General features: G+C 34.7%; 1 protein-coding gene across 4 annotated transcripts in view; it reads right to left on the reverse strand.

The window, feature by feature from the left end:
* Positions 1-218: 218 nt before the first annotated feature.
* CCSER1 (coiled-coil serine rich protein 1) overlaps positions 219-18326 on the reverse strand; it is a 1269753-nt gene continuing 1251645 nt past the window's right edge. For all 4 annotated transcript variants that reach the window (XM_019926423.3, XM_019926422.3, XM_073805586.1 and 1 more), the window contains one exon: positions 219-6829. In XM_019926423.3, coding sequence (XP_019781982.1) covers positions 6344-6829 — 486 coding nt within the window. In that variant the 3' untranslated portion in view covers positions 219-6343. The remainder of the gene's footprint in view (positions 6830-18326) is intronic.

The following is an 18326-nucleotide window of genomic DNA, read 5'->3' on the forward strand; positions in this document are numbered from 1 at the left end:
GGTGGCAAAGGATGTGGAAATAGAAGTCAACTAGCTGATGGAGTAAGTGGCTGATTTGCCTCTTCCCAAAGAGCACGACTTCAAGAACCTAGAAATAAATCACACTGCTTTATGCTCAGTGTGAATACATGTGTAAACCAATCTATCACTAAGACAGGTTCAGAAAAAATTAATGTCATAATAAAAGCAGTCAAGTAACACACAACGTATTTGTTGTTTTAAAATTTATTTTGCAGAGGGATTATGCATATTTTTCTAATCGTCATGCTTAAGTGTATCAATCTTTTCTCAGAATACTAGTCAAATGGTGAAATTTCCATTAAATAAAATCACTGTTCTTTGGGAAATTAAAAGCCTTGAAAGAAATTATACTATGGCATTCAATATTACTAAAAATTGTAATTTCTAGAGTAATTTGCTATTTTTTATCTGTCTCACTAAATCATTAGTTTTAGAGAATAGAAAATATTACAAATGTTAATAATCTCAGACCCAAATATATTAGAATATGTTGAATAGTTCTTTTCCCCTTAATAGGATCTAGGTAAGTTAATATTCCAGTTCCCTTGCATTCCTGAAAACAAGACTTTGGAAGAGACAATTCATGGTGGGATTATATCTTATTTAGACATTAGTTAGGTATATATGATTAACTACAAAATAAAATGTATTTAAAAATTTAGAGCAAATAAATTTCTATTTCCCATTTAATTTCAGTTCCTTCCAAATATTTAAGGAACTTTAAGTCAGTTGTAATTTTTGTCCCTAGATACAAATATCAATTTTGTAATTATCTTTTAAAAAAATGTATATAAGGCAACACAAACTCATCAAATTCAATGATGTTTATATCAATATCCTCAGAAAATGAAGGAAAGAAATAGTAAGATAATCTGATAACTAGGTTATTTTTCACTTACTGTATGTTTTCCTTATGCTAGACACTTTATTGGCTCTCTACTTTAAAAAATACAGCATGCAATTATTTCTATTTTTCCCATTGCCTTCAAGGAAAGAAAATTAGGGTGTCAGATTTTCTAGAAGTAACCTTGAAATATATAGTAAGTGCTTTCCTCTCAGGATTCTATATTTATTGATCTAAACATCAATAATTGTTCTAAGAAAAGCTTTGGAATGAGTAGTTTTCTGGTTTGCTAAAATAGATCATTGCTCAGATTTTCTTTCCTAGCAATAGCAATAGAATTTTAAGAGGAGTATAGCAAATTGAGACAGCACATATTTGCTTGAATCACTCTGCCTCCTTGGGAGGAAGCCTAACTCTGGAGATAAGCATAGTATAAATGGAAAGATCAAGGGATATGAAATCCAGTTTAGTTAAACATACATGCTGTGTGTCCCTGGCAAATTACCTAACGTTTCTGATCTCATCTGTGAACTGAGTAAAACAATAGCAAACTTACTAGGATGAAAATGAATGCTATGGACTGGACATTTGTGTTCCCCCCAAACATATGTTGAAGCCCTAACCCCAATGTGATGGAACATGGAAGTGGGGATTTTGGAAAGTAATTAGGTTTAGATGAGGGAGGGACCCCATGATGGGATTAGCAACCTTATAAGACCACAGCTTGTTTATTCTCTGCCATGTGAGAAAACAGAAGAACGAAGCTATCTAAACCAGGAACTGAATCAGCTGGCACCTTTATCTTAGACTTGCAGCTTATAGAGCTGTAGAAAATAACTGTCTATTGTTTAAGCCACCCACTCTATGGTATTTTGTAACAGCAACCTGAGCTTAACAAAGCAATGGGGTAATGTCTGGAAAGGATGTTAAGATGTAGAAAATTCTTTTTCTTGAATTTTATGTTCAAGAGGAAAAGTATGTTTGTTAAAGTGGTGAAGTTAATGGGGCTAGATTGAAAGTTCTCTAAAAGGAACCATGATATCCCACTTCAAGATTAGTTAGGTAGATGAAACCCATTTGTATTAGTAAGAATTTTCATTGTCTTAATTTCTATGGGAAAAATTTCAGGTCTGAAATAGGGTGAACTGCCTTCATCCTTTTCCATAGATAACACACCTGGAAAATGAGATCTCTGACATATTTTTGGGCTACACTACTTGGTACTGAGCAGGTGGGTTCTGAGCAAGATCAAATTTATTGTCAATAAATAGTTGGTGGATATGTTTGTGATTCTATTGGTGAAAGAACTTGGCACAGATTGAGATTTGAAAAATAAAAATTTGGCAATGCTAATGTATATTGTTAGAGAAGAGGGCTTTGTTTAGTTGGTTGATAGTTGGCTGTTTGCTCTTATACTACAGTGCAATTCAACTTTTTGTAAGAACCCAACTAGTTTATATTTTCTCAATTCAACTTTTTGTAAGAACGTAACTAGTTGATATTTTCTATCATCCCTGCCATGTGTATAGATATAGCCTAGTGTTGGCATGACAAAATTAGCACATGGAAAAAGAACAAGAAAAAAAGAGTTTAAATTCCAGGAGGAGTAAATTACCAAAGAAATATTATGTGTGAGTGAATTATTTCTTGGGGTAAAAAAAGAAAATATATAAAAGGATTTGATAATAAAGCCTAAATAGAGTCAAGTTCCAAAATGCAATCAAAATCCTTAGAATAAATGAATCAGTACTATATTTAAATGGATACATCACCAGGGAAAAGCCTCCGGCTGTGGGGAATGTGATTCAGGGATAAGAATGGCAATCACAGACAGCATCTCTACAGGCATCCCCCTTTCTTTTTCCACGTTGATCTACAGGTGATTTAATGGAGTTGTCAGTGCTGTTTTGAAGCACTTCCTACTTCTACAGGTATTTGGAATATAAAGTTCTAAAAGTGGAAAAGTAGAACAAAATTTAGACTATAAGACCATAGCCAGTATTCCAAGTTACCCACTACAGTGGGTTACTTACTACTTCTTAATAATGAGAAAGGTGATAATGAATGTCACCATTCAATAAACTGCTTCTGCTATTCATCAGCAACTAAGTTACTAAGAAAGGTCTTGGGAGGACGAGTGGAATATGATCATTTATCTTGATCATTTACCTTATCCTTAAATACATGATAATAAAAAGAAAATATTAACTCTTTTTAGGGGAAGTGTTATCTCTGTTAAACACACACAAGGTAATAAAATAAAATGTGAAAATTTCTTTGAATTCAGTTAATTACTTTGAATTCAGTAACACTCAGAAAATTAATGACAATAGGCTAGGTTGAAATCTTGGGAAATACAAGGTGTAAAACACAGGTCATAAACCCAGATTGCTTAAGAAAATCTTGGTAAACATTTTAAGTAAGTGTGGGCATGTCTACAAATGTTTATTGTTGACTAGTGGCTGGCTATTTTATTTATATCTCAATCAATAAATAATAAAAACAACTTGAATGATATGTGGCCCTAGGTCCTTACTCTGAGCATATTGATATTGGTAGATTCACACCTTTAGCACTGCAGCTACAGTTTCATGGTGTCATTTGCACAAAGACTATGGTGCTCCAAAGAAGAAAAAAAGAGTTTGGAGAGATAGTAATTTTGCTGTGACTCTGTTAGCATATAAAGTTATTTGAAAAAAAATCAATGACTTCATAGAAATACAGTTGCATGTTCCAATAATTACAAAAATGAGAACAGTTTATTTCAGGTGGAAACAGCTTTTCCTTAAGGAATATCTCTTCTTAAGTGTCCTTTAAAACACGTTCTAAATTCAGAAAAGAAGATTTGCAGCAGAAATTTTACAGAGTTACTTAGGCTTAGCTACACATACACATGCACAGAAGAAACAGGAAGGGAAAGAAAAGACAACTGCTTCCATCAGAAAAACAAGCACTTTTTCCCCCTGGTGTCATGTCTTTGGATATGTACCGCCTTGGAGAAATGTATAAATCATTTTTATACATGGAACTGTCTTAGAAAACTAGAGATTTTAGTACAAAGAAATCAATTTGCTGAAAGAATGCCCACATAAGTACTCTATATACACAAGAGGAACTTACAAAGAACCCCTGTTTTACAGTTACTGATGTATATTAGCATAGTGGGCTTACACCTTCTCCAGGCCTGAGTTACACTTAGTATTACAAATAATATTATAACAATGCTGAAAATACTGATACAAAACAGCTTTAAGATGATATTTCCAAAAAATACCCCTCCTTTTAAAATTGAACTGTTTAACCCAGGTTTTCTTTTTGAATGTTTCAGCTTTAAAAAAGATTTTTCAAGAAAATACTAGCATTTAAAACATCTCTTAAAATGTCTATTAAATGACAGATTTTCTTAAATAGATTATTTTTTACAAAGTATAATTCAAAAGTCTATCTTCCAGGAAAGCAAAACTATAGGCTTCAAAAGTCCAAATCAAAAACATTATTTGTGATACATAGTTCTTCCATATCCTGGGAAAAAATCCTTGATTATTTGACCGTTCTGATTTATTTACAGACTTCAAATACTCTAGTAACACACACCAACTTTTAGGACAAATGAAGCTGAATACCACAATTAATAATCATAATTTTTCTATCATTTCTTAAATACCGTCCAGCCCAAAATGTCTGTCTGCATGAATATTATAACTTCTAAAGTATAGTGGGAATTTTAGATAGCAGTCTCATTAAGCGAAGCAAATTGCAGTGTGCATTATTCTCTTTTGGCAGAATTACAAACACACACAAAAAAGAAAACATTTGGCAAACATTTGTCTTGATGCACATGTGTTTTCCTTTGGAAAACCAAAATTACAAATCCAGCATATCCACTAAACTCTTTACTCTTATCAATTCTAATCGAAGTTTGAAAAGTGGTTAAAGTTTAATAGTTAAAGCTAGTGGGGGGATATCTAATGGCTTTTTCCCAAAGCATAGAGCTCAAATGCACTTTTGCTTTAGGAGATGCATTTCACACATAGCTTTAATTTAAGCAAGTTAGTCAGGTGCCATGCTAAAACTGCTATCTCAGTTTCCCTTTATTCATTTCATGGATTCTGTCAGAGAGCACAAGGGAAACAGATCATGCAGTAGGTATGACAATTTCAATTTGCATGGACTGTGCCTAATATGGATTCAGTTATTAGCTTTTATCTTCGTATAAGAAAGCTGTAGCCCTGATTCCTACTGGTCATTTTAAAATTATTTATTTCTATAGCTGCATACAGCTCTATGATTAATTAAACATAAAGGAATTATTTATCTCACGTGCACTTATGTATAAGACATATTAGGCCTTGTTTGTTAAAGAGAAATATTTGCCATCAAACGAGTGAAGTATTCCTGTTAGAGATTTATTTCTAAGATCAAACTGCCGAAGTTTACATATATTTTACTTTTTCCTCTAAATCTAGATGACTGAATAGTCAAAATAGTGTAAACTGGGCTACCAAGAAACTGACTTTCTCTTCCTCAATTCATAATGTAGAGTAATTGATGTGGGTTAATAATGTATATAAAGCAAAATTGGACATACATTTAAAAAAGAAGTGAAAAATTAAAAAATATAAGGAAAGTGAAGTAAAATAATTTTCTTAGAATGTTCTATTCCTCAAATTTTAAAAAAATATGGTGATATAACCATGACAGTGACTCAAAGAGTGTAGCATGTCATGTTTTACGCATCATTTGACAGAATTCAGGCAACATTACCACCTCACTGTGTTATGTCATAGTACTTCGACATCAATAGCAAAAACTAAAAGCAAATTGTTTCGAAGATCAGAGCTGTCATTCTCTGTTTGGCTAGCAATTACTCAGTCTGAAATCCTTTGTGAACTAGTGTGAACTAAACACTTAGAGGATAAAAGAAATACCATTTTCCCCCTTAATCGTATGGCAAGATAAGCTTGATTGTATGTAACAGAGAGACAAACGCATCTCTAGGTTATATGCAAGCAAGCTTCATTCTTCAAATAAATACACCACCAAATACAAGACTTTAAAATCCCTCTTTTCTCTCTCTAGTAACTATGTAATTTAAAATTCCTTACAATCGCTTTATCTATTCTGCACATCTATTTTCACAGTAACACCATTAAGTGAACAGAGTGCTATTTGATATTATCTTCTGAAACTTCAATGCATATCAGTGACTGATAAAAATAAAAGATAAATAAATTATGGCCTGTATATAAACCAGCAAGATGGTCTCATTTATTATACATATATATAATAAAGTCTCCAAAGCTATTAAACCTAATTCAATTAACATGCTTGAACCCTCATTCTAAAAAAAAAAAAAAGTACTTTGTTTATAACTAAAAATAAAAAGTAATAAAAAATACATGAAAATTTAAACATGAGCTATGCAGGAGAAACACTAACCGTCTTATCCTACCCAGAGACAGGAATGGGGTGATTTAATTACCCATCCTGCTGGCCTAGAGCCTGCAGCTCAGTTGTGTGTAAATTGTGATGGAGGAAAACATTCTTTCTGCTGTACATGTGTAAAGAGATTGGCCCTCTTGGCGGCTGTCCAAACCTGCCTGTAAAGGTTGAATGCTGTCGGGCCACAGCAGCTTGGTCCTTTGGTTTCTCTGAGAATGTGGAGAGCCCTTCGGTCTTAGCTATTGGTTTCAGAGAGTTCTGCCCTACAGTGCCCCGTAAATTCTGGGTGACCTCTGACGTGAGGGTTTCGTAAGTTCCTCTGGAGTGTTTGATAACTTCCACTAGTTCCTTGTCCTTCAAAAAATTGCTTAAACATAGACTGGAGAGCTGACAGGTCTTGCTTTTGTAGGGGCTTGTCTGGTCCGCTGCTGAGTATCTAAAACGGTCCTCGGTGGGAGTATGCATTGCTTTTCTGTCCCTTGTGCTGAGACTTTGGTTCACAATTCGATTTCGATATGTAGCCTGAGGTAAAGACATGGAAAAGAAAAGATGTCTTTAAAAGATACATTCATAGCACACACACCAGAGTGTTGCTTTCGCATTTGTGTCCAAAACCATAAGTTTTCAACAAGGCTTAAAAAATATCAATAGAATTATTTTCTCTTTTCCATGAGATTATATTTACCAGTGCAATTCTACTGTAAAGAGTGGTTAAATGAATAACTTACTCTAAAAGGCATTTATTAACATACTTTTTTAAAGAGCAGTTTTAAGTTGGCAACAAAATTGAGAGGAAGGTACAGAAATTTCTCATAGACCTGCCTCCACACATTCATAACCTCCCTCATTATCAACATTACTCAACAGAATGGTGGTACTTTTTACCCAGGATGAACCTATGCTGACACATCATAATTACCCAAAGTCCACAGCTTACCTCAGGGTTCACTCTTGGAGTTCTACATTCTATGGGTTTGGACACACTTAATAATGACATTTATCCATTATTATATTGTCATACAGAGTATTTTCCCTACCCTAAAAATCCCCTGTGCTCGGCCTACTCATCTCTCCCCTCCTGTCCCCACCACTGGCAACTACTATCTCCATAGTTTTGCCTTTTCAGAGTGTCACAGAGTTGGACTCATACAGTATGTAGCCTTTTCAGGTTGGCCTCTTTCACTTAGTAATATGCATTTCAGGTTTCTTGATGTCTTTTCATGGCTTGATAGCTCATTTCTTTTCAGAGTTGAATTAAAAGGCATTTTGAAATGTGTTTATCTAATTTCCTAAGTTTGAATTCTATAATTTTCTCTGAGAATACATATTTTAATAAGTAATGAACATCTATGTATGAATCTATACATTTTTGTTGGATTTAATATGCTATATTTACTTGAGTGTATGCTCAGAGAGTTTTAGAATGATCAATATCATGATTTGTATCAGCCAAGTGGTAACCTAGAAATTTAAGGAAGTAAAAAAGAAGTCACTCCAATGACCTACAGAGAACAGGGCACTTAAAAGAAATTTCAGCATTTAGACTTTTGGATGCACTTTATTAATCAAAATCAGGTCCATGAGTGTAGGCCCATCTGCTTTCTCACAAGAAGTTTATACTCTAATTACAGGAGCAAGACATAGCTTATTGAATCATGTTGTGGAGGAAGCAAAGATTACAAACTGGCACCAGAATTCCTCTTGAAGAGAGCACTGTCTTGGTTTAGAAAAATACATTGAGATAGAAACTAACTAGTTGGCTTATTGCTCTGGTGGCAAAAAATGAAGGATTTATTGTTGTTACAAAGAAGGAGGAAAAAAGGGAAGAGAAAGAGGTAAGAGAGAGGAGAATAGAGCCCATGGCAGTAGGCTAGTACAAAATGTGCTGAAGGGCCAATGAAAATTTCTGTGTACCAGACATCTAAATGGCATAGTTTTTAAATACCCAACTTTTCATTGTTTGTTCCCTAGAAAACCATTTCTCCAAACCTGGTCTCTACTTTGAGCCCTAATTTACTTACCCGGCATCATCACTTTGACTAATTAACATTCCTAATCTGACATAAAACAAAACCAAAAAAATAAACTTGATTTTGAGTCTGCAACCTATTCTTCCCCAAATACCCTCCTTCTCACTAATGGTACCACTATCAGGCCAACATCTATAAATCACCTTTGCTTTCTCTTTTTCCTCACATACCTTTAAATCAAGTCCTTGCTGATGTACTGCAAATAGGCAACCTCAAGTCGTCTACTTCTCCTATCTCCAATCTAAACCTCCTGACCCAATTCTCTGGTACATATTAAGCATTTGATAAATATTTGATGAAAAATAGCTTATCTGCTTGAGATAATATATTTATTGAGTGTGTATTATATGCCAAGCATTTTTCTAATGCCCTTATTTATCCCTCACAAGAGTCTCTTGAGGTAGCTTCTATCAGTCCCATTACACAGGCTAGAAAACAACACAGTGAGTTTGTACTCTACAGATAGTGTAAGATAGACAGTCTGTTTGATTAACCACTGATTCATTCTGCCTCCCAGTATTCCCATGGGAATATTTCTAAAACGTATCACATTTTTCTAAAATAAAGTACATGCAGAACCATACTGTAACTTAAATTGAGGCTTCAAGATTATCATTACTGAGATGAATATCCCCAATTTTCTGTAAAACTAAGTTCTGTTAGGGGATATCTTTAGGGTGTCTTTATACTCAGTGACTTCAGATTGAGATATTTTGCTAACCATGTGTTTTCTTTCTTTAAATTGTCTTAATGTCTGTAGTAAGCTGCCATTCTAGTTTTTAATTTGTGCTTACATATATCAGACCCTCTCCATTACTTCTAATTTGCCATTTTAACTCTTCCCTTGATTTGCAGTAGAGATAGTAAGGCTGGTTACCTGTTTGTATGAAAGAAGCATTGTATGACTTACAGAAGGTGTTTCAGGGACTTTCTTGGGAGTAAAAGAAATAGGCTAGGTATTTGGACCTACTTAGAAATGTGAGATTTTCTTTCCTTTTCTTCTTTGTGACTTTACTTCTATAAGATGCTTACTTAACTGTTGAATCAGTTATTGAAAGATCCTCAAACACTGTGCCTAATATCACATCCAAATGTCAGAAACATCATGGGTATAAAATACTCTGAGAAAAAAATTCGTTTCAGAACAGAAGAGCCATTGGTAAATTCATCTTGATAATAAACCTTTCTATTCTATTTATATACATGCTGCCTAGGAAAGCTGAGGAGATGAGTGGAAACTTCATTTCCATTACTTTAACATTAGATTTGGGGAAATGTTCATCATTTTCTTTATGCGATCATTTTAACCCTCCTGGGATATATTACATTAAATTGAATATAGTTTTAATAAGACATATTGAAAGGGATCAAATGACTCAATCCCATAGGCAGACTCAGTGTTCTCTGGTATAACATCTGATCCTACAAGGTACATATGCATCTACTATAAAAGGAAACAAAATGAAATGATCTATTTTTTTAAATGCATATTTAAATCACCCATTCCTGTTTGTTCAGCATAGTTTGCTTTTAACCTCTTAGACTTTTCCTTTCTGTTTTTAGTTCTTTGTGATGTTCATCATTAAGTCTAGGGCTCACAGTGTACATGGGTGACTGCATGGCACATGGGGCTAATGGCATGGATTTGGGGTCAGACAAATAAAGGTTCCTTTGCTGATTTGATAAATATTTATTGACCTCTACTGAGAGCAAGGTGCTACATTATGTGATAGGAAATAGTATTGTTCATAAGAGAACCAGCTCTTGCATTTAGGCAGCTTGAGGTCTAATGAGAGAATCACCCAGAATCAGACAATTTCTAGCTAAGTGACCATGGCAAGTTAATTACTCTTCCCAAATCTCCAATTTCCTCATCTGGGAAACAAAGATTTACATTCATACCTGTATCTACATACAGGATTATACTTAAGACTTAATGAACTGCTGTGTATAAAATGCCTAATATTATACCTGAAGTATAGTTATCTTGATGACAGCGACAATAAGTATAGTAACAAAATAAAGTGAATACACCTAGAAGTTTCTCTGATAGATGCTTGCTTCATCCTTTAGAAGTAAAACCACTTTGAATTCTTCTATCTCAACTTAAAAAAGCACAGTAATTTACTCCAGAATACTTGAGTAATTTTACATTTATTTTTATGGTTTGGTTCCCTAGAACAGATTCTGAGATAAATATTTGAGACAATAAACAAAAGTTTACTAGAGTGTATTCTCAAGTCAACACCCATGGGGTAATGAAGAAAGCAGTCTCTGTCAGAGGGAGAAGTTAAACTCTATGCAATTAAACTATCTATCTCAGATAATCACACAGGGAAATCGCAAGCTGGGATGACTCCTCAGAATTGTCCCCAAGTTAGGCAAGTGGTTGGGAGCCTTATACTCTTATATCAACAAGTTATTGGACATTGGCAATATCTGGGAAGGGGGTGTAACCATGAATGAACAGGCTTTTTTTTTTTGTAAAGGAACTTACTTGAATGCTATTAGCTGCCAACTTTTTTACCAACTGGGAAAATGAAGGCTTTAGTTGTGAAAATATGTGTGTGAGTGTATGTGTGTGTGATTGGAGTGGGGGAGGAGAGAACTGGGGAGCACACCACAGCATCCACTACACTCATTATCCTACTTATGTACCTAATACATTAGGGGATAATTCGGCATAATGGAAAGAACACTGAACCTTGGGCGAAAGACTCTAATCTTGTCTGTGCTGCTATCAAACTGTGTGAACTTTGATGAAGAAATTAATTTCTCTGGGCTTCATTTATGAGCCTATTGAAAGAGATGAGAAAAATAGAAGATAAAAATTAGATCTTGAAGAAACTCTAACATTTATTCAATTATCTTCCAGTTCTAAAAGTCTACATTTAAATATGTACTTAATTCTATATAGACAAATATAGGAAAGATCCCTCTGATTCAAAATATAAAAATATATTTTTGCATATATATATATATATATATACACACACAAAATTTGTATTTGGTTGCAGTAGTCCAGAGGGAAATAAGTTTTTCATCATGCTGCTAATTGATGTTAATTCCTTCTGAAGCTCTTGACATCACTTCCCCAGAGGGAACTTTCAGTGCATATACCTAGCCACATCTTTCTTAAAGCTGGAATTAAATTTCCACAAACTAATATAATTATGTTAGTTTTTAGACAATTGAGTTGTCAGTTATTTTTTTTATTTTTTATAAATTAATTAATTTATTTTTGGCTGTGTTGCGTCTTCGTTTCTGTGCGAGGGCTTTCTCTAGTTGCGGCAAGCGGGAGCCACTCTTCACTGCGGTGTGTGGGCCTTTCACTGTCGCGGCCTCTTGTTGCGGGGCACAGGCTCCAGATGCGCAGGCTCAGTAGTTGTGGCTTGCAGGCTCGAGACGCGCAGGCTCAGTAGTGGTGGCTCACAGGCCTAGTTGCTCCACGGCATCTGGGATCTTCCCAGACCAGGGTTCAAACCCGTGTCCCCTGCATTGGCAGGCAGATTCTCAACCGCTGTGCCACCAGGGAAGCCCCTCAAACAGTTATTTTATTACCTATCCTTTGGGTTCCTAGTAGAAGATGAATGGATGGCAAATTTAGTGATTAATCACTCAAAACTGAAGATTATAATAAAATCAGTTCTTTACTTCCCTATAATTATTTTTCCTCTCATTTCTTCACTGGAGTATATAATCTGCATTTCATTGAATTCAGGATGAACGATTATAAAACATTATTATTTTACATACCACTATGAAGGAAAAAACAAACAAAACTTATGATGCTAATTAAAAACAGGGCTTCCCTGGTGGCGCAGTCGTTGGGAATCTGCCTGCTAATGCAGGGGACACGGGTTCGAGCCCTGGTGTGGGAGGATCCCACATGCCGCGGAGCAACTAGGCCCGTTAGCCACAACTGCTGAGCCTGCACGTCTGGAGCCTGTGCTCCGCAATAAGAGAGGCCGCGATAGTGAGAGGCCCGCGCACCGCGATGAAGAGTGGCCCTCGTTCGCCACAACTAGAGAAAGCCCTTGCACAGAAACGAAGACCCAACACAGCCAAAATAAATAAATTAATAAACTCCTACCCCCAACATCTTCTAAAACAAACAAAAACAAATAAAAACCACATTCCTTCCTTACCAGTGGTGTGACCCATTCATCAGTCACACCAGCCTCTCATTCAAATTTCTTCTGTCTTCACTTCCCTTTCTTAGGTTTGATAGTATTTTTGCATTTGTCTCAATGATACAGCTTCATGTACGTGTGAGTATATTCCTTCTTTTGATTTCATAAAGCATTTGGTTTTTAATTTAGAAGAGAGTATGGAATTGAAGGCAATGCAAGTACAAATTTTTTTCATTAATATCAAAGTTATACTCTTTCTTTCTTTCCATGGCTTTCCATATACAAAATCACATTTGCTATAATACCAAATCATAGTAAAAGCTTTTTGAAAATATTCTTATTGGTAACTCACCACATGTAGTGCTAATACTGCATATAACTCAATCGAAGAAAGGACAATATGAAACTATGATAAAATCCACACAGAGCAATGTAAAAACACTGCAACTGCAACACAGTTGAAAACATTGATTGTAAGATTTATCCTGATTTTAGGGGTTTTATTACATTTAAAAATTGTCTTATAGCTGATGCAAAGAATATATACAGTAATCAGGCCAATGTGCATAGCCCAATTTTCATTAAGGCAGGGTGACATGATAGAATTAATGAGGAGGGGAGCAATGTTTCAGTCACTGCTTAATGAATTTCATAATGTTTTTCTGAACTTTATTTCATGTGTGTGAACTACACTGGGAATTGCCAAAAATGTTATCAGGCAACAACTTCCTAGTTTCTTATATAGATTAAAAGTTAGCACATGATTGGTTATTTTATTTGATTTTAAGATATATTTTTCTGCAAATGTTCTCCACTTAACCAAAAACAGTATTGTTTTACAACTAGAATTGTTCCTAAAGGAAAAGAAATACTTGAAGCAATTTCCAATAGCTAGTAGAAAAAAAATGGTATTACATTAGAAAAATGGCTAATATTAAATAGTATTTTAACAAATTATAAAGATTACTGAAAATAACATTATAATTTGAATTTAAATAAGAGATGTATATGAAATTATGTTAAAGTGAGCCAGAATTATCAGGAGAAGCTAAGTAGTAACTCTTGGGTAATTCATACTGAGAAGAAACATGCCTCCTGAGTAAGGTTTATGGTTTCTTACTAACGAGACTCTAGATCAAGTAAGTAGAACATAAAATGCAGAATACTGTATGTTTTATGTTCAAGAATAGACACTTTGACCCATACTTACTTCCACACCCAAGCCAACTAAAATAGAAGTTTCATAAGGGCAGGGACATTGCCTGTCTTGTTTAACGCTGGATCCACTCCTCCCAATAGTACCTGGCATTTACCAGTAGCTCCTTAATATTTATATAGTCCAGAGAAGAATCTACTACCATGTTTTTTACCCTTACTGATATAGCTTATCTAATATGAAATGTTCTTTCTCTAGACATTTTTATCTCATTGATGAGTTGATTACTTTGATCTATATGGATTGATATACTACCTGGATCTTTTTTTTTCTCACACACACACACACACACACACACACACTGTATTTTATTTTTACAAGAGAGAAATAGACTGACACCAAGCATTGTAAATGCATGGCCACAACAAAAGCAACAATGATTGCAATTACCAAACACGAAACACACTCATACTATGTCATAATATTGACATTCAGTCCAGTAATCCTCCAGTGTAACAGCTCCTTTACTTTGCAGTGAAAATTGATTTGTACATTTTTTGCCTCTCAGTACTTGTGGGATTTTTTTTTGTTTTTCAAACAGAAAGTCACAAAAATTATAATCATACTCATCAGTTCACTCAGTCCCATGTAATTAATTTTTTTTATCTTGATCTTTTGTTAGCACTTTTATGAATTCATCAGTTTTCCATTAGAGTTCTGAAAATGCTTATTCATTCAGTTCAGCAGTATAGTCAGTTACCAGAAACCTGTACTTCTCAGAGTCTTTTCCATGAATTCCTTGAAGATGAAACCCTTTTATAGGAACATATTTGCAAAAGCATCAGAGTACACCGAGGACTGTCTGTAAATGACAAAAGACTTAAAAATGACCACAGTTAAAGATTGATGAAAGTTCATAATGTAATTGACAAGGAAATTTAGTTATTTCTGAGATATACATTTAAAGTAATAACTAGAATTATGACTTACAACATTATACCAGAACATATAAGATTTTTAGAAATTTCATGTAATGTCGGAAACATTTATATTAACATATTTCCATACAAATAACCCAAAGGAAGTTTTTTTGTTTGTTTGATGACTAATAAGAACACCGCAGTATAAAAAAACAATTTTATACATATCAGTGTATACATGTCAATCCCAATTGCCCAATTCAGCACACCATCATCCCCACCCCACCGCAGTTTTCCCACTTTGGTGTCCATACATTTGTTCCCTACATCTGTCTCAACTTCTGCCCTGCAAACTGGTTCATCTGTACCATTTTTCTAGGTTCCACATACATGCGTTAATATATGATATTTGTTATTCTCTTTCTGACTTACTTCACTCTGTATGACAGACTCTAGGTCCATCCACCTCACTACAAATAACTCAATTTTGTTTCTTTTTATGGCTGAGTAATATTCCATTGTATATATGTGCCACATCTTCTTTATCCATTCATCCGATGATGGACACTTAGGTTGCTTCCATCTCCTGGCTATTGTAAATAGTGCTACAATGAACATTGGGGTGCATGTGTCTTTTTGAATTATGGTTTTCTCTGGGTATATGCCCAGTAGTTGGATTGCTGGATTATATGGTAATTCTGTTTTTAGTTTTTTAAGGACTCTCCATACTGTTGTCCATAGTGGCTGTATCAATTTACATTTCCACCAGCAGTGCAAAAGGGTTCATTTTCTCCACATCCTCTCAAGCAATTGTTTGTAGATTTTCTGATGATGCCCATTCTAACTGGTGTGAGGTGATACCTCATTGTAGTTTTGATTTGCATTTCTCTAATAATTAGTGATGTTGAGCAGCTTTTCATGTGCTTCTTGGCCATCTGTATGTCTTCTTTGGAGAAATGTCTATTTAGGTCTTCTGCCCATTTTTGGATTGGGTTGTTTGTTTCTTTAACATTGAGCTGCATGATCTGTTTATATATTTGGAGATTAATCCTTGTCCACTGATTCGTTTGCAAATATTTTCTCCCATTCTGAGAGCTGTCTTTTCATCTTGTTTATGGTTTCCTTTGCTGTTCAAAAGCTTTGATGTTTCATTAGGTCTCATTTGTTTATTTTTGTTTTTATTTCCATTACTCTAGGAGGTGGATCAAAAAAGATCTTGCTGTGATTTATGTCAAAGAGTGTTCTTCCTATGTTTTCCTCTAAGAGTTTTATAGTGTCCGATCTTACATTTAGGTCTCAAATCCATTTTAAGTTTATTTTTGTGTATGGTGTTAGGGAGTGTTCTAATTTGATTCTTTTACATGTAGCTGTCCAGCTTTCCCAGCACCACTAATTGAAGAGACTGTCTTTTCTATGTATATCTTTGCCTCCTTTGTCATAGATTAGTTGACCATAGGTGCGTGGGTTTATCTCTGGGCTTTCTACCTTGTTCCATTGATCTATGTTTGTGTTTTTGTGCCAGTATCATATTGTCTTGATTACTGTAGCTTTGTAGTATAGTCTGAAGTCAGAGAGTCTGATTCCTCAAGTCCGTGTTTTTCCCTCAAGACTGCTTTGGCTAGTCGGAGTCTTTTGTGTCTACATACAAATTTTAAGATGATTTGTTCTAGTTCCATAAAATATGCCATTGGTAATTTGATAGGGATTGCATTGAATCTGTAGATTGCTTTGGGTAGTATAGTCACTTTCACAATATTGATTCTTCCAATCCAAGAACATGGTATATCTCTCCATCTGTTGGTATCATCTTTAATTTCTTTCATCAGTGTCTTATAGTTTTCTGCATACAGGTCTTTTGTCTCCCTAGGTAGGTTTATTCCAAGGTATTTTATTCTTTTTGTTGTAGTGGTAAACTAGAATTGTTCCTAAAGGAAAAGAAATACTTGAAGCAATTTCCAATTGTCCAGGGACTGTTTCCATAATTACTCTTTCAGATTTTTCATCATTAGTATATAAGAATGCCAGAGATTTCTGTGCATTAATTTTGTATCCTGCAACTTTACCCAATTCATTGATTAGCTCTAGTAGTTTTCTGGTGGCATTTTTAGGATTCTCTATGTATAGTATCATGTCATCTGCAAACAGTGACAACTTTACTTCTTTTCCAATTTGTATTCATTTTATTTCTTTTTCTTCTCTGATTACCATGGCTAGGACTTCCAAAACTACGTTGAATAATAGTGGTGAGAGTGGACATCCTTGTCTCCTTCCTGATCTTAGAGGAAATGCTTTCACTTTTTCACCATTGAGAATGATGTTTGCTGTGGGTTTGTCATATATGGCCTTTATTATGTTGATGTAGCTTCCCTCTATGCCCACTTTCTGGAGAGTTTTTATCATAAATGGGTGTTGAATTTCGTCAAAAGCTTTTTCTGCATCTATTGATATGATCATATGGTTTTTCTTCTTCAGTTTGTTAATGTGGTGTATCACATTGATTGATCTGCGTATATTGAAGAATCCTTGCATCCCTGAGATAAATCCCACTTGAACATGGTGTATGATCCTTTTAATGTGTTGTTGGATTCTGTTTGCTAGTATTTTGTTGAGGATTTTTGCATCTATATTCATCAGTGATATTGGCCTGTAGTGTTTTTTTTTTTTTGTTTTGTAGTATCTTTGTCTCGTTTTGGTATCAGGGTGATGATGGGTTCATAGAATGAGTTTGGGAGTGCTCCTTCCTCTGCAATTTTTTGGAAGACTTTGAGAAGGATGGGTGTTAGCTCTTCTCTAAATGTTTGATAGAATTCACCTGTGAAGCCATCGGGTCCTGGACTTTTGTTTGTGGGAAGATTTTTAATCACAGTTTCAGTTTCATTACTTGTGATTGGTCTGTTCATATTTTCTGTTTCTTCTGGTTCAGTCTTGGAAGGTTATACCTTTCTAAGAATTTGTCCATTTCTTCCAGGTTGTCCATTTTATTTGCATAGAGTTGCTTGTAGTAGTCTCTTAGGATGCTCTGTATTTTTTCGGTGTCTGTTGTAACTTCTTTTTCATTTCTAATGTTATTGATTTGAGTCCTCTCCCTCTTTTTCTTGATGAGTCTGGCTAATGGTTTATCAATTTTGTTTATCTTCTCAAAGAACCAGCCTTTAGATTTGTTCATCTTTGCTATAGTTTTCTTTCCATTTCATTTATTTCTGCTCTGGCCTTTATGATTTATTTCCTTCTATTAACTTTGGGTTTTGTTTGTTCTTCTTTCTCTAGTTCCTTTAGGTGTAAGGCTAGATTGTTTTCCTGAGATTTTTCTTGTTTCTTGAGGTAGGATTGTATAGCTATAAACTTCCCTCTTAGAACTGCTTTTGCTGCATCCTATAGGTTTCGGATCATCGTGTTTTCATCGTCATATGTCTCCAGGTATTTTTTGATTTCCTCTTTGATTTCTTCAGTGATCTCTTGGTTATTTAGTAACATACTGTTCAGCCTCCATGTATTTGTGTTTTTTTATGCTTTTTCCCCTGTAATTCAATTCTAGTCTCATAGTGTTGTGGTAAGAAAAGATGCTTGATATGATTTCAATTTTCTTAAATTTGCTAAGGCTTGATTTGTGACCCAAGATGTGATCTATCCTGGATCTATTCTGTGCGCACTTGAGAAGAAATTGTAATCTGTTTTTGGATGGAATGTCCTATGAATATCAATTAAATCTATCTGGTCTATTGTGTCATTTAAAGCTTGTGTTTCCTTATTAATTTTCTGTCTGGATGATCTGTCCATTGG

Source organism: Tursiops truncatus, chromosome 5, assembly GCF_011762595.2.
Source record: "Tursiops truncatus isolate mTurTru1 chromosome 5, mTurTru1.mat.Y, whole genome shotgun sequence".
NCBI classification, from domain to species: domain Eukaryota; kingdom Metazoa; phylum Chordata; class Mammalia; order Artiodactyla; family Delphinidae; genus Tursiops; species Tursiops truncatus.